The 23,070-nt window shown below is 39.6% G+C and overlaps 1 protein-coding gene across 2 annotated transcripts in view; it reads right to left on the reverse strand.

The window, feature by feature from the left end:
- The window catches only part of STK33 (serine/threonine kinase 33), a 98,821-nt gene that overhangs the window by 16,624 nt on the left and 59,127 nt on the right, over positions 1-23,070 (reverse strand). For both annotated transcript variants that reach the window (XM_069090889.1, XM_069090888.1), the window contains exons 9-11: positions 18,277-18,389; positions 17,092-17,177; positions 5,006-5,230 (exon numbers count right to left, since the gene is read on the reverse strand). In XM_069090889.1, the coding sequence (XP_068946990.1) occupies positions 5,006-5,230; positions 17,092-17,177; positions 18,277-18,389 (424 nt within the window). The remainder of the gene's footprint in view (positions 1-5,005; positions 5,231-17,091; positions 17,178-18,276; positions 18,390-23,070) is intronic.

Raw genomic sequence — 23,070 nt, forward strand, 5'->3', positions numbered from 1 at the left:
ATCTATCTATCTATCTATCTATCTATCTATCTATCTATCTATCTATCCATCCATCTATCTATCTGTCTATCTATCTAGTTATCTATCTATCTATCTATCTATCTATCTATCTATCTATCTATCTATCTATCTATCTATCTATCTATCTTTGTCCCTATCTAGCACAAGTTGCTCCCCCTCAGTTTATCTCAGTTTGCTACCCTGTAAAATGAAGGAGAAAGAACCAGATGATCTATATGACACCTTTCAGCCTTGATGTTCTAGCCACGTAGTCATCCATTCATGTATGTAGTTCAATATATAGAGAATAAGTTGAATAGAAATGTTTTTAGTATCTTAATGTTAAGTGTATTAATTATTATATGAATCACGTGTGGACACAAGAGTGAATGACCAGTCCTATTTCAAGCTTATCACTTCAGAAATTTTAATTTCTCAGTCCCATCAATAATTCTTGCTGTTCTACAAGGTCATCAGTTCAAACTCCACTGTGTACTGTTAATGAGGACTTGAAAGAACAGAAGTAATTCCTTAACATTAACCTGACTTCTGTATAATTTACAACGAATGCATATTGATTCTTATAATGCATTAAGAACATAATACTTTCCAGGCCTATAATGCGAAGTACCCGTTACCATTCTTTTTATAAACAGCCAGTACAGTTGAGAATGACTTAGAAATACAGTTCCTGGTCCCAAAGAAGTAACAATTATGAACTTAAACAACCTCAGTCTCAACCCTTAAACTATGCAGCTGGAAAATAATACCAATGAACACCCATGACTTTGAGGCTGTTTCTGGCTAGAATGAAAGGAAGGGGAGGAGGAAACATTTTTCAAAGCTCATTTGTGGTGTTATCTTTGATTTCTTTAATATTTCAAAAGATCTGTGGTTTTGTTAGTATGGATATTTCTGTCACCAATGCAAATCGTAGCTTCTTGGAGACTACTTCATGAGCTGTTATGGCCAAAAACATTAATTCCCTCTTATGAAAGTCTTCTCCACATTTTACTACCAGTGTTCTTGAAATCATTCCCTCCTTTCTATCTCAGAAGCTTGCCACACAGATCATTCCTTTCCCCCATTCCTCCATATTTACTATCTCTTTAACCATCATCTCCTTTTGTGACTCTAACAAACAAGACCTGGTCTTTCCTATTCTTAGAAAACCTTTACTTGCCTCTGGCATCTCTTAAATGATTATGTCATATCTCTTCTCCCTTTCATAGTCTAAATCTTGAAAAGGTCATTTCCTCACCTTCCATTTACTTCTCAATCTCTTTGCAACTTTTCTTCCAATCTCACCACTTAACTGAAATAGTTCTTCTTCAAAATTACCAATGGCCTTTACTTTAAAACTCATCCTTTTTTATTTCTCTTCAGCACTTGACTCTGTAAACCACTCCTCCCTCATGAATTCTTCCACCTCCAAGGGCTGTTTTGTGGCTGCTCTGACCTGGTACTTCTCCTGCCTTTCTGCTTCTTCTTGGTTTCCTCTTCTGAGTCATCATCCATTTCCCTCCCATCAAACATGGCTGTCCTCCAAAGCTCTGTCATGGGCCCTCTCCTCCCTCTTATCAACTCCCATGGATTCATTTGTCTCCATATAGATTCCTCTTGAATCTGTGTCTCTAAACCTTACTCTCTCTCCTGAATTCTAGTCCCAATTCTGCCACCAATTGCCGGCCATGCATTTCCCATCCATGATGTCCCATCAAATTTAACATGTCCAGTCAACAAATGTTGTCCGTGTTACCTCTACAACATATCTCACATACTTCCTCTTCTCTCCCTCCACATGGTCACCATCCTAAATCAGACCAGACTACTGCAATGGCCTCCTTATTGATTGTGCTGCTTCTAGTGTGTCTCCTCTCTACTTCCACCTTCCAGATAGCTGAAAAATTAGGATTCTTAAATCACAGACAGGTGTGACCAAATTATTCTCCTGATCAAAAATTTTCGGCGGCTCCCCATTGCTTCTAGGACAAAATGCAACTCATTGGCCTAGCTTTGAAAGCATTCCATAATCTGATTTTCACTCAATTTTCCCATACGTTCTACATTCCAGCTGCATTGGCCTTTCAGGGATTCTCTGACCTTGATGTGCATCTCTCACCCACACCTCCAATGTGCTGTGACCTTACTTTTGCCTCTTAGAATCCCTAGCTTCCTTCATGGCTCAGCTCGGGGGTGGGGGGGTCCTCTCCATTTTGAAATGATGTTGAATTTACTTAACTGTGAAGTAATGTCCTCCCTGCACACACACACACACACACACACACACACACACACACACACAGAAGAATGTAAGCTCCTGAAGGATAGAGGTTGTTTTTATTCTGGGTCCCATGAAACCTGCACCATTCCTGCATTAAGCTCACATGTTTAAAAAGTTTGCCAAAATTTTTGGATGTTCTAGGCTGAACCTGGGACGACATATGCAGTTTGCTACTTTTTCAGCTTGAGATCACTCCATTATGGGATTTGCAAGACTGCAGAGAATATACTGCCTCACATGAGGAAACTGTCATGTAGACACATGTAGACACAGCACAAGAATGCCAGTAAAAGGCCTTGGCTATTCATATAACCATAACAGAGTCTAGCAAATCAACAACCAGAATGTAAAATTGGTTACTGATTTGTTTTAAGCCAACCTATGATTTCAATGGGAGTTCCTTGTGAGGAACATCTCTTACCCATGCCAGTAGTATCTTCTCCACAATGCTGCTTCCCCCATTAGACTGGGAACTCCTTGAAGGCAGGGGCCATTTTTTGCTTTTCTTTGTACTCCCAGCACTTAGCATGGTGCCTGATACTTAGTATTAGTAGGTGCTTAAATGCTAGTTGACTGATTTTCTGACTGAAGAGTAGCTGGGGCCCTGAAAAGTTATGTGATTATCCCAGAATCATAAAGCCAGCAGGGGGATGACTCCAGGGAGAGGAAATTGAATTAACTGGCATTATTTAGTACCATTGCTTTAAGAGATTAAATAAAACAATGAATGAATAGTTCATACATATATCAGCATTTCCATCTCATCCTTCTTTAGCTCTCTGCAGCATTTGACATTACCGATCACCTCTCCTGGATACTGTCTCCTCTCTAGGTTTTCATGATACTGTCCTACTCAATAAACACCAATATTCCATATTGCCTCTAGGATCAAACAAAACTTCCTATGTTTAGCTACTCAACTTTTAAATATTTTATTTCTTTTCCTGGTCCTCATCCCATCCCCCACATGCCTGGAATGCCATCCCTCCTCACCTCCACTTCTTAGAACCCCTTGTGTCCTTTAAAGCTCTGCTTAATGACCACCTTGTACATGAGACCTTTTATGACTCACCCTCCTAATGCACCTTGTTTTTATTTATGTACATTGCGTATTTTGTTTTGTATATCATTTATATACTTATTTCTGCACAGGGTGTACATTTTGCATACACTTAATATGTACATTCTGTCTCCCCCAATAGAATAAAAGTTTCCTGCAGACAAGAACTATTCCATCTTTGACTTTGGCTCTCCATCACCTGGCACATAATATGTGTTTAATGAATACTTTTGGCCACCAACTAACATTATTGATGGATTTCTGTCACCACCCTTCAGACGCTGTTCATTAACCTAGGTTATGACTTGTTACTATGCATCATAGATAAGCCAATACTTCTTTTTCTGCTGTCTAGACAGTGCTCCTAAGCTCTATTTGTTAGGCCAGTTGATCTGTGGAGCATGAAGGCACAAGTTGTTACTAATATCCCTAATGAAGGTACTGGCCTCTCAGAGACTACCAGTAAGTAACACATAAAACTTCATTGAGGGGCAGGGGGTGGGGGGGTGATGCTGAGGTTGGTCCATTATTCCCTTGGTAGGAAGCACTGTAATAAAGCTATAAAGCAAGGTCCCATTGGGGTGGAGTGGGCTCTGGGGAATTGGTTCCTCCCTAGTGACTTTCCCTATGTGTTTATGTGTGTGTTAATTTGTGTTGTTTGTCTCTTGGGAATTCCTGGGCATTGTACTGAAGCAAAGGCTAATTTGTAATCTGAAGCAGCAGATTAACGAACACTGACTGAGGGGAAGAGATAGAGATTTGTTAGCTGCCCAAAGTCTGAGGGCACAGAGAACATAGAACAGTTTGTAGGAGGGGAACTTGGTATCCTGAGGTCAGTGGCAGTTGAATTTCCAAGGCCTTGCCCAAATGCTTGGTTGAGCTTGTGTCAAAAGTGACAGAATCCTGGCAATTCTGAGGTCCAAGGACTCTGGCAGTCCAGGTCTACTCACAGCTTCCTGTCACTCGGCTCTTTTGATATGTCAGCTAAATGGGTCTGGATAAATGTTCAGAAAGACAGTCTTGAAGACAGTAAGAACACCAGTTAGCAAAGATTAATTTATTGGGAATACTGTTCCTCCACTGATGCCCTACTCCGATGGTTGAATGTGATATGGTGGTGACCTGATGATCTTGAAGGTTATACTAATGGACCATACATTGTAACAGGCTCTACCAAGGTGCAAGCTGGAAGGGAAAGTATGAGCCTGGTGGTCAACTGTGGATCTGTCCTCCAAGGAGCAAACTGGTTAAGGTCATAGAGATTCATCCCCTTGTCCTAGGCTGCCTCCCCTCCATATTCCACCAGGATCTCTCCCTGCTCCCAATCTTCTTTCTAATTTCCCCTTCCCCTGTCCCCCTCCCATCTGGATACCAACCCCTCCTCCTCACCCGTGAGGAATTCTAAAGGTTTACACCAACCTTCAGGCCACTTCTACTCAACCATTGTGCACACCAGCCAAGGAAGTTGTAGAGGGATTCCTGCCCAATGAAGAAGGTGAATAGATGTCTCCCCTTAGACAGGGGATCTTCCAGCTTTGGCATTCTGGAATTCTAAAAATCTCCTGAAAACAGAAGCCTTTCCAAATAGATACAGATCAGTAATTACTGCAGGCCTAGAGGTTCTGTTACACTTTGGAGGAGAGAGGAAATTGTTCTCCTACCTGCTTTTCTGGCAGAGGGGACTTGGCCCTACTGTCATTTGGATTTTCAACCATCTTCTCATCATTGACCTTCTCCTCTGCTTTGAAGCTTGTATACACATGTATTTTGGTAGCGAGATCATCCTTTATGTCCCCCAGGTCTTCTTCATCACTTCCTGGTTGGTTCTTCCATTGTTTCATCAGCTCCAGGACATTTGTGGGCCGCACAGGAGTCAGTGTATTGCCCTAATGTTAACAGTTAATATTTAGTGCTTTTAAACATTGCCTTATCTCATCACATAGGCTGTATGCTATTTTCAGTTAGAACTAGAAAAAACAGGCACCTTCAGAACTCACAGTCTCCACAACCATGTTAAGCTGAAGTTGTAATAATTAAAGTCTGGAGGGCAATTACAATGTGAAGAGTTTAAACAATAAAGAAGTAAAAAAAATGGTGGAGAGGGAAAAAACAAAACCTGAATTTGGGAGATAAAAGACCCTGATGCTCCATATGCATTCTGCCTTCCAGTTTCTGGGGATCATCTTTATCAAATGAAGTTTCTGTTACTCTTTTCAAAAGTTGTGGAAAGAGCATCATAAATTAGAACCAAGGTGATAGCTGTTTCTATCTCCTGTTTTTGGTTGTTTTGAAAGATTGACCAGAGGATAGAATATTCAAAAAGATGTGCTCTAGAATCTGAAAGCAATAGTTCCCCACAGTTTCAAACAGTGGTGTAATCCCTAGAATCTCTCTAGAGCTTCCTAAGGTAACTACTTTGAATTTGATAATATTCATTTGTGTGTGTTCTGGTACGGTTGTTAATCTTCAAAATTCAAGAACTGTGACATTCACACGTAATTTGTGGAACTTAAGTATATTTTCGTTTACTGGAAGATACTCATGTCTTAAATAAAGGTAGGAAATTTTATTTAAATGTTACCAATAGCTAACACAAGGAACATCTCAATAAATAAATTTGTTAATGTTTTCTCCTTTTACAAAATCAGCCTAGTTTAGTTTTTATCTATAGTATATGCTATGTATGCATGAGTGTGTGTATATTATACATATATAATGCGTGTGTGTATATATATATGCATGTATGTGTGTGTGTGGTGTTGTTCAGTTGTTTCAGTCATGTCTGACTCTTTGTTATCCCATCTTGAATTTTCTTGGCAAAGAGAATGGGATGATTTGTCATTTCCTTCTCCAGTTAATTTTACAGATGATGAAACTGAGAGAAACAGGTTTAAGTGACTTGCCTAGCTAGGGTCACACAGCTAGTAAGTGTCTAAGGTCAGGTTTGAACTTAAGTCTTCAAGTGACTGGCAAGTCATTTAACATCTGTATTTCTCAGTTTTCTCATCCATAAAATGAGGAGAGCATCTACCTTCCAGGATTGTCGTGAAGATAAAATGAGATAATGTTTGTTCAAAATGCCAGCCTTCCTCCTCCTCCTTCACAAAATTTAACAAATTTTCTTTTAGGGTCGTTGTATGGAAAGAGATTCCCAAGGCAGATATTGCCTCATCACTGATTACACATTCAAAAAGAAAGTAGCTAGGAATAGAAAAGAATCTTTAAAAAAGCAATATGTAAGGAATAGCAGAACCATCTTAACATCAGTGGAACTCAGGGCTAAGCTTCTGAGTTCAAAGACAAATATACAATAGAGCTGAAAGCAATGTGCAGCACAACCTCAACCTATGTGTGAATATTTTGATCAATACCACCCTGATCTCCTACCACAAGAGAATGGGATCATTCTAGTTCCTGAGGGAGCATGCCATGACCAAGAAGATATGGACTACCTATTCTAAATCTGTTGAAGATCAATCTCTAGGGGACCTTAAGGAAGCCAGTTTGGATCAGATGCCAATCTGGAGCTAATACTCTGAGTCCTGAATGCAAATGGACTTCTAAAACCATCCTGAAGCATTATGAATTCCCTATTCCAAGAACTGAACCGATCTCCTCAAGAGGATGTAGATGGGAAATAATTGAAGGCTGAACTAGATGCTTTGAGGATGTTCAGAAAAGAAAACAGATGCCCTAATTCCAGCAAGTCCATATCTGCCCTCCTAGGTGCCATACCCAGAGCAGCTTGCTAAGGTCAGGTTTCTCAAAGCATTTACCTAAAAACTTCATCACTTTTCCTTATGATGAAAAATAAATGTTGGATTCCCCCCCACCAGAACTTGACTCTTACACAGAATTTAAGGTTTTGAATGCTTAGCACTACATGAAAAATAATGTAAGATCAAGAGCTGGAAGGGACCTTAGAGATGAATCATTCTCTGTCCAACTTTTGTAGAAATGAGGAAAATGAGGCACCATGAGGTGGAGGTCTTATATGAACTAATTGGAAAAACTGGCATCCAAACCCAGATCCCTGGACTATAAATTCATGGATTGTTCCACTATATTACACTCTTTTCTAATCTATTATTAACATTAGGAGTTTATCCCTGAGAAGTGCTTTTTCTAGAGAAGACTCCTTTTCCTGAGTTCAAATCTGGCCTCAGACACACACTAGCCATGTGACCCTAGGCAAGTCACTTAACCCTGTTTGCCTCAGTTCCCTCATTTGTAAAATGAGTAGAGAAGGATATGGCAAACTACTCTAGTATCTTTGCCAAGAAAACTCCAATTGGGGTCACTGAGAGTCAGGCAGGACTGAAATGACTAAATGACACTCTTTCTAGAATAACAAATTCAGCACCAAGGTCAGCGACAAAGCACAATTTAAAGAAAGACTTCAATGCCTTGTACTTTGATATTTCACAGATATGTCATTTCTTCAGTGTTGTACCTTTTCCACCAGGGCAATCACGCTCTTGGCCTTTCTGAACATTTGTCATGAGCATCCTTCTGGTGATGAGGTTCTCTGAACTTAGCTAGACTAATTCTCCAATCACAGATGTACAGATCCAGTCAGGCCCATCCTCCAAGTCTTTTCAGCTTGGTAGGACATGTTCGAACTTGCAACCTGCTGGTACTCTGATATAAGCCTCAGAGCATTAACAATACATTTGAAAAACTGCTGGAAGATGGTATTGTGTTTCCTACTTCTTCAAAGTAAAATCACTAGTGCTGTTTTTAACATCTGTGACTCAGGGGTTGGTATCAAGGTTCTGCCAATGTTTTCTGCCAACACAAGACTCCCACTACTCTTGCTTAGATGCATAGTCCCTTGAATCATGGAATACTTGTGTTGATAGTGGAAGCCAGTGAAGCACTGAATATACTCGGTGTAATAATAACAATGGTGCCACTTACTGAACATCTATTATAGTAGGGTTATATAGGTATGAATAAATGCTTTAAGGTTTTTAAAGTGCTTTCCCCCACAACAATAGTGTGAAGTAGGTAGTTTAAGTGTCAGTTTTCCTATTTTATAGTACAGGAAACTAAGACCAAGGGAAGTTAAGTGACTTGCCTTTAGACACAGAGTAGGTAAGCACTGGAGCTGAGACTTGAATCCAGGTCTTTGCTACTGAAAACATGCCTGACCAGTGGGTGATCTCTAGTCATGTCCCTCCTCTGTCCAAAATTCTTTTCATGTTTCCTTATTGTCTACCAGGTAACGTTTAAATTCCTTTCTCTAACATTCAAGTCCTCCCTGATTCTTCACTACCATTTTTCAGTCCTATCTCATATCACTCCCTTCTACAAGCTCTGCACAACCAAATTGTATTATTTGCTATTCTATCTTCATGCTCATGTTACCTGTTGCTAGAATGTCCTTCCTCCCTCTTTGATCTGTACAATTCCTATTGTTGTTCAGTTGTGTCTGACTTTTCATGACTTATTTGGGGTTTTCTTGGCAGAGATACTAGAGTGATTTGCTATTTCCTTCTCCAGCTTATTTTACAGATAACAAAACTAAAGCAAACAGGGTAAAGTGACTTGCCCAGCATCACATAGGTAGTGAGTGTCTGAGGCAGGATTTGAACTGAGGTCTTCCTGACTCCAGGTCCACTGCTCTGTCCACTGTGCCACCTAGCTTCTGGAACTCCTTGTAATCCATCAAAACCCAACTGTGTTCCCTCCTCCAGGAAGCCTTCCTTGATTCCTGCGGTTTGCTATAATCATCCTTTCTATCATTCTAAACCTCACTTCTCTAGTGGCTTATTACAAATTTACTTTGCTTGCAACTAGACTCTCATCCTTCTAAACCAGAAGGTCCGTGAGAGTGGGAATCATTTTTAATCTAAACTTTGCTTTTTCCCTAGTACCTAGCACAGTGATCAGCAAACAATGGATTCTTAATAAATATTTGGTTTTTTTCATGGGTGGAATAATTCACTGATTTATTGAACAATCATTTTATCAAGTCCCTACTATTTTTGGCAGCACAGGGAACACAGAGATGAATGGCGGGACTCCTGCTTTCAAAGAGTTCACAGTCTAGTAGGGACAATAACTACAAAATGAAGCAGTATGTGAAAAGAACCATAGGAGAAGTCTAACCAGATGTTACAGGAATTTAAAGGAAGAAAAAATTATTTACTAAGGAAGATCAGGGAATACTTTGAGTAAATAGCATCTGAACTGGTATAAAAGGATTGCAGCAGAGGGAGAGGAAGCAAACTGAACAAAGGCAAAGGATAGGAAAGAGGAGGGGGTGTTGTGGGAATAGCCCTTAAGCCCTCCTATAGTGTAGGTGATAGTGGGAGATATGACAAGAAAGATAGGAAGGGGCCAGAGAACAGACTGACAAATACCAGGCTGACAAGCTTGCACTTGATCCTGTTGGAAGTAAGTCATCCAGGAAGGACTAGGCATTAAGAAGATGAATCTGTTGGCACAGTGTAGGAGGGATGAGGGAACATGGTGATGCATGCAAAAGGAAATATCACTTAGGAAACTTGTAGCACTGAGGTCGGGGTGGTGACTTTAAAAAAAAACAACAGTGATTGTGAACAAGAACTAAATCAGAGAAAATAATTCTCACTGTCCTGCCAATGGGGGTCAGCAGCTTTGAAGAGCAAGTCCTTCCTGAATCTGACCTTCAGAAATATAAGGAAGCCTTTTCCACATTCTGTCACGTTCATTTATATGCATGTACACTTTTTATGACTTTCTTTAGAACACTTTGGTTACAGATAGCACATTACAAAATGCACAAAACATCAACCAAATGATGGAAATCTTTCATCTGATGGAGCTCTTTGAAAGATGGCGCTTCATTTTGTGTGAGTTGTTACATCAGGAAAGGTTGGCTTTGGAGCAGGGAGCCTCTGAGAGGCCTGCCATGTTTGCTTTGGACTATTTCAAACAGAGACTCTGAAGTGTATGTCGCAGGGCTGTACACATTTAAGCAAAGGGTTTTGTCTTTTAGAAGTTCGTAAAGTGGCGATATTCTTCTAAACTTCACACACTGAACTCCTGAGGGTAGTCTTGTTCAGTGCACGCTTCCTGGCACATTGTTCCTGCAGCAGATAATTCAAAGGGCCCCATAAAGGGATGGCAACAAATTGTTATAAAGGATCCAAAGATGGGAAACTTGGACAAATCATCCAAGCCTGCAACTGAATTATATTAATTAATAACTTCGATTAAATTATTCCTCAGTAATCGCTCACATAACCTGGGGGCCCAAGCCATGCATTGTCTTCAGCCAACAACAGAGAAATCTCTAGGCAAACCAGCTCCAAAGGAATTTCACAGCTGGGATTTTGTCCAACTATAAGTGTGCTTACTACAATTTGTCAGTGACTACTTGTTACCTCATTTGGACAGTTATTTAGTGTCAGAACAGCTTAGTATAAAGCAAAAATTAGAGCTAACATTTTGGTAGCATTTTAAATAATTTCCCCCACTCCCCATTTGATCCAAGCAAATTAACAACAATATGTGCCTATGCTGTGCACTGTGCTAGGCAATGAGATAACAAAGATAAAAATGACATGATCCTTGCAATCAAGAAGCTTTATATTCTACTGGGAAAGGATGGGGATTCTTTGAAGGGGGAGTTAGAGCTACAACACATATACAAATAAGTATACCAAAAAAGCAGTAGCGTTAAACTCACAGAGAAATGGGGGACACTAGACAGTAGAGAAGGATCTTTGCAGCTGTATATTAACTTAGTTTCAAAATACCGTATTATCTATGTTTTATTGCATTTTAATTTATTTTGTTAGATTTTTCCCAATTACCTTTTAATCTGGTTCAGCCTGTACTTTGAGTGTTGTGGGTTGCATACAGTCTACTGGCTGCATACTGGACACATCTGTTATAAGTCTATTAGACTCTGACCTCCTTTAGAGAAGGGAAGGTCTTTTGCCTTCCTTTGTATCCCTGGCTCTAAGCATGGTGCCCAGCCCATTCTTTATCAAATGTTTACTGACTGACTAAAGTAGGGTATGAAAGGGGCAAAAAAGAGGTTTAGACAATGTGTTCAAATAAAACTTGAGACATTTCAGCCAGGAGATCATGGAAGGAGATTCATGGAGGAAGATAAAAATTCTGAAAGGCAGAGATGAGGAGCCATGATGAGTTTGGGGAATCACTAGGAGTTGAGTTTGGTTGGAAGAGAGTGAATAAGGAGAGCTCTATGAATCTGAGCTAAAAAGATAGGTTGGAATCAGAGAGCAAAGGGCTTTAGATGCCAGTTTTAATTTGGGTCACTTAGAGGAAATGTAGAGCAACTGAAGTTTGATGGGGTTTTTTTGGGGGGGGAGGAGGTTAGGCAGACTAGTAGTGCCCAGTAAACCCCTTTGTGCAAATCACTGTTCTCAGTGCTGGGGAAGTTATGAAGTTTTGGGGGAGGGGAGTATTTTCCTCATCCTCATGGAATGAATGGACAAGATAAATACTCAGATAGCCATAATAGATAATATTGCATAATATGTTTGTTAGGAGATTGTAAGACACAGTGGTATATGAGGTCTATTTGTGAGGCAAGTAGTACAAGTATTTAAGTATTACCGTCCTCATGTGACATAAGAAAATGGATACTCAAGGCAGTAGACATCCTTAAGACCATGGTCACAAGAAACATGGTACACTTTTTTTTAAAAAAGCAAGATAAAAACAAAGCAAAACAAGAATACAGAACAAAATTAGATTCTTGGGGCACTCTGCTAAAGACTTAACTCCAAGTTTACATCAACCAATTAATGATGACTCTGGATTTAGTCATTCAACCAATCCATTCAACATAGTTCATCTAACTATACTAGCATTCAGCCCACATTTCTCCACTCTGAACACAAGAATAACATGGGAGACGTGCTGAAATCTAGGTATACTATGTCTGTAACATGTTCCTGATCTTTCATCCCCATCCTAATGTTATTAAGTTATTCCTTTAAGATGGGGTGCTAAGCGAAAATATATTATGAAACAGGACAAGACAAGAATAATAGCTTAGATAATCAGGCAAACATTTTTCAGTAGTAGAGTTTAAACAGAAACACATTTATGTAGCAATTTAAATGTAAAGGTGGGAGGGGGAGGAGGATTTGGTTTCAGTGCCCCACTCCAGTGGCCATAGGATACAAACACAGATGATGAGCATTTGATATGTTAATAAAGTAACATCATAATCACAATAGGAAATAGAAGCATCTCTCTCAATGAAAAAGAAGGAACTTTCTGTAGGAATAAAAACTGGCTGTTTCCTTGTAGGGCTTTAAATTGATAAGTCCTAGAGATGGTTGGCATGTCAGTAGTTCAGGTGGGCTGAAGTAGGAGCAAGAAGTCAGGGAAGAACCCAGATCTTTATCTCTTGGGAAGAGATGGGACTTTTCTCATCTTACTCCCTCCAATTCCCCTTCCACAGATTCATTTTCCTAAAGCATAAACAATATTGCATAATACATTTGTTACAGAGTGAATTCCAAAGAGTGTGAAACACAGCTGAAGGAGAAGGGACTAATCCAGATGGACCTAGATACAGGGAGGGAGTCGGTCAGTTGAGTTTGAAAGCAGTCTCAAGGGAAGTGATACTTGGCAGTATAGAAGAGAGCCAGAATTGGGCTTATGAGAGTCGCTGTGTCCTGTCAGCAGTAGATGCTGTGAGCCCAGCTAAGCAACCTGCCTAGAAGAGCTCAGGCAGCGTTGTGAGGATTCCACAGGAATCCATAGGCACAGAGGAGTGAGTAGCTTTTGCACATGTCTTCTCTACTTGTATCTCACTACCCTTTTACATCTGTTCTTCCCACAGGTGCTGTGTGTGTTTGTGGGAGAGTGAGCCCCAGGTTTTTGGTGGGAATTTTTGGTAGCTAATGATCTTACAATGACATTTTAGGAAATGTCATTGCCTTGAGCGAATTATATCTACTGTTGTTTGGTTGTTTTAGTTGTATCTTACTCTTCATGGCCCCATTTGCAGTTTTTTTGGCAAAGATACTGGAGTTGTTTGCCATTTCTTTTTCCAGTTCATTTTAACTGAGGCAAACAGTTAAGTGATTTGCCCAGGGTCACACAGCTTATAACTGTCTGAGGCCAGATTTGAACTCAGGAAGGGGAGTGCTTCTGACTCCAGGCCTAGCAGTGTACCCACTGTGACACTGAGTTTCCTCTAGCTGACTATTAATTGGAAATACACTAGTAGTGGTCTGTTAGCTATACTTTCGAGTGGGTACCCATAACTTGACCCTGATAGCTTACCCTCTGGAGACTCAATTTGTCAGAGTGAGCGCAAGTTAGGGGAGGAGCCAATAGGGGTGGCTACATACAGTTACACAGTATTTGGCTTTTGATTAAATAGTTCCTGTGAAATAATAGAAGCAGCCTCAAAAGGCTCCTGTATTTCAGGAACAAGAAAGACAGGCTTATATGCCTTATGAGGAAAGAGAATTAGTCTTTGGTAGTTTGGGGGACATAAATGAACCCCTGTTCATGATTCATGGAGAAAAGAATCAGATTTCTGGAATTTAGGAGTCTTAGGGGCTATCTAGGAAATTCAGAGGAAAGAAAGTGGGAGCCATGGATTTGCAAGGCTCTGGAAAGTACCCTACCAAACTGTCTATAAGCCTTCAGTTGGCAAACAAATTCAATTCATAGGAGATAGGTCTAAATTATGCATGCAATACAGAGAATTATGAATCTGTCATGAATATATATTCCAGGGATGCCAAGATTACAGAAAAATATGAGGTCTGTATGATGTTAAATTGGAGTTGTTCTTTATGGCCAAGAGTACCACAAATATAATGGCAGTTTCCTTAGGGACTAACCCAGGTTCCTAAGGTCCTCCATTTATCATTGTCATTTGTAACCTAGAAACAAGTGAGGATTTTTTCTCATTCACACAAACTTTCAATCTATCAAAGTTGAATGAAGTACACCATGGCCTCAAGGAAACCACTCTTGCCTTGTCTCGGGAAACAGTAAGTCCATTAGAAGTTCAAGCTGGGTTTTTCCATATTAGGCCTTTATCATGCACCTCTAACACAACCAGATCAGGGTGGTACTTTTGCCAGAGAAGTATCCTGAAGTAACCAGGCTGCCCACAATAAAAGTACAAAGCCAAATCGTGATGATAGCTCCTCTCTAGTGTGTGCTAGACATGTAAAAATAAGAAAAACAGCTCACATGGCGACTGAGTAGCAGAATCAATTTTAAAATGGAGTCTAGTGTACTTTCTACAGCATTACACTTCCTGCCTCACCATGGGCCTGATTCTCTTCCCATCATGGTATAGGAGATGAGAGGATACCCAACAGGCATCTGGAATTCAAAGAATCTTATTCTCATAGAATGTCAAGGCTAGAAGGAACCTGAGAACGTGGAAATTTTAGAGCTAGAAATGAGACTAAGCATACAAACCCTCATTTGAGAAGATGACTGATGCTAGAAATAGAGATTGTGGCACCACCTTCATAAAGATGACAGTATTTTTTATAAAGTTCAAAGCAATAGCTGAGATGTAAATATGCTCCTGTGAAAATGACAAATGACTTGTTTTTGTTTTTTATATCTTTTTAACATCACTTCACAGATGTAAATTTTGTTTCCCAAATAGACCTTGGACTTCCTATGAAAACCAGTCTTCTATTTTTTTTTTGTATTTTACTCCTCTTTCTCTAACCCTATACCCCTCTTTTCATAGCACCTATTCAAAGGCTTGTTGGCTATCAGGCACTCAAGAAATGCTTGGTGGATTGGCTGATTGCAATGAATGATGTGGAAATATTTCCAAAGAAATATCTGGAACACTACATAAGCCTTATGATGGAGGTGTTAAAAATAATATAACAATGTTTTTTTTCTAGTGTTGTTTTAGTGTTTCATAAGTTTAGTGGTGGGTATTCCTGGCTTCTAGGGTAGCTAGATGGAACAGTGTATAGAGTGCTGGTCCTGGAGTCAGGAAGACTCATTTTCCTGAATTCAAATCTGGTCTCAAACACTTATTGACTGTGTGACCCTGGGCAAGTCACTTAACCCTGTTTATTTCTGTTTCCTCATCTGCAAAATGAACTGGAGAAGGAAATGGCAAACCAGTCCAGTATCTTTGCCAAGAAAATCCCAAATGGGGTGACAAAGAATTGGACAGAACTGGAAATGGCTGAACAATAACAAGATCTATCTACCTATCCTTAGTCTCACCCCTGAGCACTACTCCTGTGTTACCAATTGCCTATTAGATGTCCCAAACCCGCATGCCATACAGGCATTGCAAACTCAATATACACAACAGATCAGATTGTCTTTCCTCCCAAACCTACATCTCTTCCAAACTTCTTATCACTCTCGAGGGTTCTATCATTCACCTTGTCACCCAGGTTTATTACTTTGGTGTAATCCTTGCCTCTTCATTCCCTGTTATCCCACATATCTAATCAATTGCTAAATCTTGCTGTTTCTATCTCCACAACATTTCTTGAATGTTTTTCTCCTTTTCTCCACTTCTCTGGTCCCCACCCTAGTTTGGAATCTCATTGCCTCATCTGACCAATTGTAATAGTCTCCTGCCATGTCCCTCTGCCTCAAGCCTCCCCTTTATCCCTCTGATCCACCCTCCACAATCTGATAGATTGATTTTATTGAGATGTAGATCTGATCATGACACTGTCCTACTCAATTAATTCTAGTGGCTCTCTGTCACATCTTGGATCAAACATAAAACCTTCTCTTTGAGAGTCAAAACTCTTTATAGTTGTTTAGTCATTTTTCAGTCATGTCCAACTTTTCATTACCCCATTTGGGGTTTTCTTGGCAAAGACACTGGAGTTGTTTGGCATTTTCTTCTCTAGCTCATTTTACAGATGAGGAAACTGAGGTAAATAGTAGTAAGTGACTTACCCAGGTTAACAAAGTCAGTAAATATCTGAGACCAGATTTGAACTCAGGCTTCAGGACCTGCACTCTATTCTATGGAGACACCTAGCTGCCCTAAAAAGCTCTTTATAAGGTGGCCTCAATTTACTTTTACAGTCTTATTACAAATTATTCCACTTTATGCTCTCCGGTGTCCAGCCACACTTACGGTCTTCTGTTCATCACACACAACACTACATTTTCTCTCTCCATGCCCTGTCCCCCATCCCCTGAATATACTTTCTTTTTCACCTTTACCTTTTAGTACCCCTAGTTTCTTTCCATACTGCTCAAGTGTCATCTACTCCATGAAAACTTCCCTAGTCTTTCCAACTACTAGCAAGTTCCCCTTGAAGAACAGCTTTGTATCTCTTATATCCCCCTCTATATGAATCTACCTGCTCCCTTGGTAGAATGTAAACCTCCTGGGGGAAGGCTTTTGCCTCTTTATCCCTAGTGACTAGTAAAGTGCCTGGGACATCATAATGCTTATTAAATGTTTGATGACTGACTTGACTGAACTTTTCTCATGGGCTTATCATGCCTCATCATTTTGTATTGTACCTACTTGTGCACACGAAGTAGCCCCCTAGTAAGCTGTGGACACCAGGAGGGGAGGGACTATGTCTTCTTGATCTTTGTTTTGCCCCCATGCTGAGCACAAAGCCCAGCTCAGAGTTGGCATATAATAAATTCTTGTTGAATTGAATTAATTATCTTAATAAAATTTTGGAAGACAAAAACCATCTGGCTGCTTTAGTAAAAGACAATATATAAAGCTACAGAATCCAATTTTGATAAATGTGTAAGAACAAATAATACTATAACTTACCGTTATCCACCGGTTATCAAGCAGTTCTTTCGCTGTTATTCTGTGGGCAGGATCTACTTTCAGAAGCTGTTTCAAGACAGATTTAGCTGCAGGAAAGAAAAAGTCTCTGAAAATTCTCATTTCTCTTTAATGACAATGAAGGATACTCACCTCAAAGTTTACCTTTGGCCATGTCTGCAAGGCACAAGGGGGGAGAGAAGACTTAGTAACTACATAAGAAACATCTTAATTACTGTGTGGGAAGTCTGACTTGACTGTGTAGAGAGTCAAAAAGAAAATTTCTTTAACCTATGGTGAGATTTTTTTTTTGCCTGCATTCCTCAGCTTGATGGTTCATATAGTACACATTAACCACATTAGATATTAGCAAATATCTACTTCGTTAGGATGACCCCTAAATATTGGAGCTGTTCTGACCTTACCTACCTTTAATAGGTAGCCTATCCCTTATAGCCCCATCTCTCTCTTGCTTTCTGCTGCCTTGTTTCACTGTAGACAGCAGAATGTTTGAAAGAAAAGAATGAAAAGAAGAGGTAGACCTCTTCAGAGGTAAGAGTCAGTCCTTGACTCCCATGAGGACTAGATACACTATGCACGTGTTCTTCTCCCGTCCAATGGAAAATAGGATGTAAAGCCTGTTCAAATTCTCTGGCTTCCTAAAGGAAACTTTAGGGCTCTTCTCAAGAGAGCTTTTAGATGACGGGAATGGGCCTCACACAAAGAAAGAGCTTAATGACTAAGGACCTAATCAAGAGGTCTGCTTTTTAAAAACGCTTTATTGTAACTGATGGCAGAACAGAAAGGTATCATGATGTTTTGAAGGTTGGGGTGATTCCTCTTGTATCTGGTTGACCCTGTATATGGGAAGTGTACCTGTCTTGCTGTCTTAGTAATAAATCTCTGCATACTATGCTCTTTCTAACTCTCTTCTCTCTAGACCTTTCCAACCTTACTGTATAACATGGTTCAATTTGGACTTTCTGCTTCTGTCAACTGGTTAGACCATAGTGTTCAGACTGTTCAAAGTCATGCCACGGAATAAACAACTTCAACTTTGCTTTATAACAAAGTCACTAAGACAGTTTTCCTGTAGTAACTAAAAATATGTTCAAAATACTGCCATTGTTTTAAAATATTCTTAACATTGTCTCTATTTGTTTTAATTGAAAAAAAAATTATCCTTACCAGAGTCACTCACAGATTCCCAGATACTATTTCCAAAGTGTAGTTGCCCTTTTCTTGTTAATTCAAAAAGTTTCTCTTCTGAGTTTGCCATAAAAGGTGGTTCTCCACATAATCTATAATAAAAGCAATGTTGTATTTAGACATTCAAAATCTCAAAGAAAAAGTCGATGATAATCATAGTTTATATTTCTTTAACACTTTAAAGGTTTGCAAAGTGCTTGGCTCATAGCAACCCCAGGATGGAGACTCCTTCAAGCATTCCCATTTCACAGATGAGGACACTGAAGCTCACAAAGGTTAAGCAAAATGTCAACGATCACACCACTAAATGCCAGAGCTGGGACTTAAATCCAGGTCTTCTGACCTGTCCAGCACAACTCCTACTAGGGCAAGTTGTAATATCTCAGTTGAGCATTATTTTTACAGATAAACAGGCTAGGCTAAATCCTAACTGCTGGTCATGACTGGTCAGCTGACCTCCTCTTCTGAGCTAGAAACCAGAGAATGCCACAGCATCACATATGCCTGTGAAAAGATAGAATGGGATGGGGAAGAGGGAGTGGTAACAAAGGCAGGCCACAAGTGCCCCTTCATTCCTCTCCCGGCCATGCTTCTCCTAACAAGAGTAAGACTTAGACTTAGACACCATGACTCTGTTGCCTTCTTCCCTCCACTCCTCAACCCCACTTCTCTCCACTTTGCTGGGCTGCCTTCTGTTACTGGTGAGTTCCTTCAAAAACTCTATTTTGGGGATGAGGCCAAACCCACCATGCTTCATTGGAAGCACCACCTCACATCTCTTCCTCTAGCAATATTCGTCCTCCTCCAATACCCTTTGGTAGCACAAAAGTGTCTCTGTGCACACAAAGGTATTGCCAGAGCCGTATAAGCTTGGTTTCACAAAACCTCAGTCAGGCAGAGGCTTCGTGACAGGCTGCATCTGTAGTCAGAGGGCCAGCTTAGTTAAATTCAAAGAGGATCAATCATTACCAGAATCTTGATCCCCAGGTAATTTTTCTTTTCTTTCTTTTTTTTTTTTTTTTTGGCCACAACAATCTGAGAAGGCTTGGAGGGGTTGTCCTTCCTATTAGCAGACAGAGTAATAGCTCCTTGAGACTGAATTTAACATAAACATAGAACTGTTAACACCAAGAAGGAAGTCTAGTTAAATGTAAAAAGTATCCATTCATGGTTCTGCCTGATTAATAATGGCCTCCTAATGGAAACCAGGATATTTAAAGGGCCTAGCCCAATCTGTGAAGCTGATCTTCTTGAGGGCACCTATGCTTTCCTCCAGAATATTCCCCGGATATGCCATTATCAGAGAGCAACTTGGATTGGGTGGGCCATGGAACTGACTCTGTGGGGGCAATTCTTATGTTTTCAGTCTTCTATTTTAATGTTGATGGAATTAAACCAGCATTACAGAAATAGATGATCTATTTATTGATGTATGTGCTAGTACAATTGTCTCTAAACCCTTAATCCTAAAGAAATGAGTTAAATCTTTAAGGTCTTAATCTGGTCATAATTCGCTCAACATTCTCTATCTTTCTCTTCCTGCCTCCAAGGAAAACCCCAGACACTAACACTTTCTGAACTAGTACTAGCTCTATTTGGGATGATGATGATGATAATAACTTTCTCAGAAATAAATGACTTTCATTGCTGTAGCTGAGTGGAACTGGACTAGTGCAGGAAAAAAAAAAACAATGAAACTTGTTCACATACCAAAGGTTTCTGGTAAGAGATAAGCATCTATCAAATTGTTTTGTATACCTATATCCTAACACCTCCATAGTTTATTTCTCCAACTTGTCCTGACCATCCCATCATCCTTTCCATTGCTAGAAGGAATGAGAAGAAAAGCTTTAGGGGAAATTATTTATCACAGCAAGTATTGGCCATCTTAAGGTCTGGTTCATTGAGCCTGCTGCCAACCTATGATACCAAATCAGCTGATCATGCAGGTCCTCCAGCACAGCCTGGATAGCATATAATTGTAGCTTGAGGGCTAAATGTTGAAAGTTTAGATTTTTTTTTTTGGTCCCTGCAATTTTACCTGCACAAAATTGTATCTAATGGTTGGTCAATGAAAGGATATGACATTTTATGACAACAATTTTCTGAACACAGAAAAAAGGGAGTCCCAGAAATGAGAAATGTCTTTAAAATCTTTCCATTATTTTCTGTTGCATTAGTCTAAGCTAAAATAGCCAAGGAAGAGCACAAAAAGAATATTTACTGCTCTGACTTCTACCCTGAAGAAAGGATGATGACTTACCCTGCTAAGCAGAGATGGAATTAGGGTAACCATATAAGAATATGTATCCCCTCTGGAAAAGATAATTAATACATAGATCACAAGCTAGAGTGGATCATCACTTATTAATACATTAACTATGTAAACAAAGGTGTGTGCAAAAGGGCATATAATTTTATTACGATGCCTTGTAGCCATGATCTGAAGCTGAGAAAGGGGAAAAATCCTTTTTAAAGAAAGGGGGCAGGAAACAGTGTCTACTAAACTCACTAATCAAAATCTTTGCTATACTAAGAATTATACACGTGTCCAAAATGCAGGGAGGTAATTATGCCACTATGGTCTACTCTCATCAGAACACAAACATCAGAACTAAAGAACTGTGTTCAGTTATGGAAGCTACATTCAGCAATGGACAGGCAAAACTTACAAACCTTCCCCTGATCCTACCAACCCATCAACTATGTTTTTTACCTTCTATAGTAAAATCCTAGAAAAAAACCTGCCCATATTCATTGCCTCCACTTTCTCACTTTCTTCTAGTTGTAATCTGGCTTATGACGCCACTTGACTGAAATGGCTCCCTCCAAGGTCACTAATAATATCTTTATTACTAAATCCAGTAGCCTTTTCTCAGTTCCCACCCTTCTTGAACCCTCTGAAGCATCTGACACTGTTGATTACTTCATTCTTCTGAATCTACTCTACTATATATTTTTCTTGATACTACTCAAGGATTTTTCCCTACTAATCTGACTGATTATTCTCAGTCTCTTCTGTATATGATGATGAATTCATCTTCTGTACCCTACATGGCAGTGTAACCCAAGGCTCTTGTCTCTCTCTCTCTTTTTGTTCTTTTCTCTTTCTGTGTGTGTCTCTCTGTTTTTCTAACTGTCTCTGTACATCTCCATCCATTTCTACCCATTGCTTTCCTGGTTCTGCACTCAGGCCTATCCTGAATTAATTTTGTTTTATTTGGTGTGTGTGTGCATGCATTTGTATCTACATGTGCATATGGACATATATGAGTATACACACAGAGATAGATGGATATAATTTATTTATCTATGAACATATTGAAGGCAAGGTCTCTCTCACTTTGAGATTAGTGTCCCACATACTTTGCACAGGGCCTACAGTACTTAGCATAGCAGGGTTGTAATAAGTTTCTATTGACTAACTGATCAGTAAATAGCAAAGGACTAAAATTTAACATGCAATAAGAATTCTGGGAGGAAAATAAAATTGGATTTAGATTTAAAAAATTTTTAAGAGAAAAAGGAAAAAAAATGATGCTGAAGGGAACATTAAGACCATATCATATAGAGAACTGTTCAAATAACTAGCAAAGTTTAGCTTGAAGAAAAGTAGATTTGGGGGTGAAAGGATGTGTCAAATGGAAGAGAGGAAATTGATATATTTTGCTTGTTCCCAGAGAGTAGAACTTGGAGAGCAACAGGTGGAAATTATGGGGAGGCAGATCTTCATAGGATCATGTGTTTAGAGATAGAAGGGGCCTCAGATAACAGCTAGTCTAATTATGAACCCATTATACTGTGAGTGCCTTCGCTTTGCCTGTGCAGTCCAGAAAGAAGTGACTGGTACAAGATCCCATAAAGAGTTTAAAATAGGGTGGAGGTTTTTACCCAGGTCCTCTAACTGGATGTGAGGAAGATCTTCTTAATAATTAAGTATTATCCAAATGATTATCCAGTTAAGTACTGTCCAAAAGTGGAATGGGCTGTTTGGGGGGAGAGTAGATAGTCCTCTACGTAGTTACAGAGCACCATCTCCATATCGTCTTCTGTGCCAGCCTCTTCCCCTGAAGAGTTTTTGCTCCATGTGAAAAATTTCTATTTATGCTTACAACAACTCTATGAGGTAGGCTATATATGTGTGTGTATATAGATATATAGAATTTTATTCATTCTGTAGATGACCAGCATTGAGTCCAGGTTCAAACCTAGGTCTTTCTGCTCCAAAGCCTAATACTTTTTCCAACATATCATCCTTCTCATGCTTACTGTACTTCTAGTCTTTGCAAGGTATCCTAGGTCCTTAGGAATTCTCTAATTGGGCAGAACAACAATCCCTAATTTTCCAATGCAGTCTTTAGATGCCAAAAAATGACTAGAACTGGCATGACAGATTATCAATGCTATTTCAATAATTCTCTACCTCATTTATGAAATACATCCTATTTTCATTGTCAACTCAGTAAGCATTTAGAAAGCACCTACTATATGCCAGATATTGTACTAGGAATGATCCCTGCCCTCAAGGAGCTTACATTCTATTCAGTGAAACAACATGGAGCCAGATAAGTAAATACATAAGCCACACCAGGTAAATAAAAAGATGGTATGGACAACAACTAAAAACTGGGGGAGCCAAAAAAAGGCCTTGTAGAGGTGGTGGCACCTGAGCTGAGTGAGTCTTGAAAAGAAAGAGAGGAAAGCTAGGAGAGGGAGCATGGAGGCAAAGAAAGGGGCTTTTACTTTTATCTCTTGGCATGAGTGACTCCATCT

The sequence above is a fragment of the Petaurus breviceps genome, unplaced genomic scaffold (genome assembly GCF_028583685.1).
Source record: "Petaurus breviceps papuanus isolate PSGF00001 unplaced genomic scaffold, PetGlider_PUasm1.0 188, whole genome shotgun sequence".
NCBI classification, from domain to species: domain Eukaryota; kingdom Metazoa; phylum Chordata; class Mammalia; order Diprotodontia; family Petauridae; genus Petaurus; species Petaurus breviceps.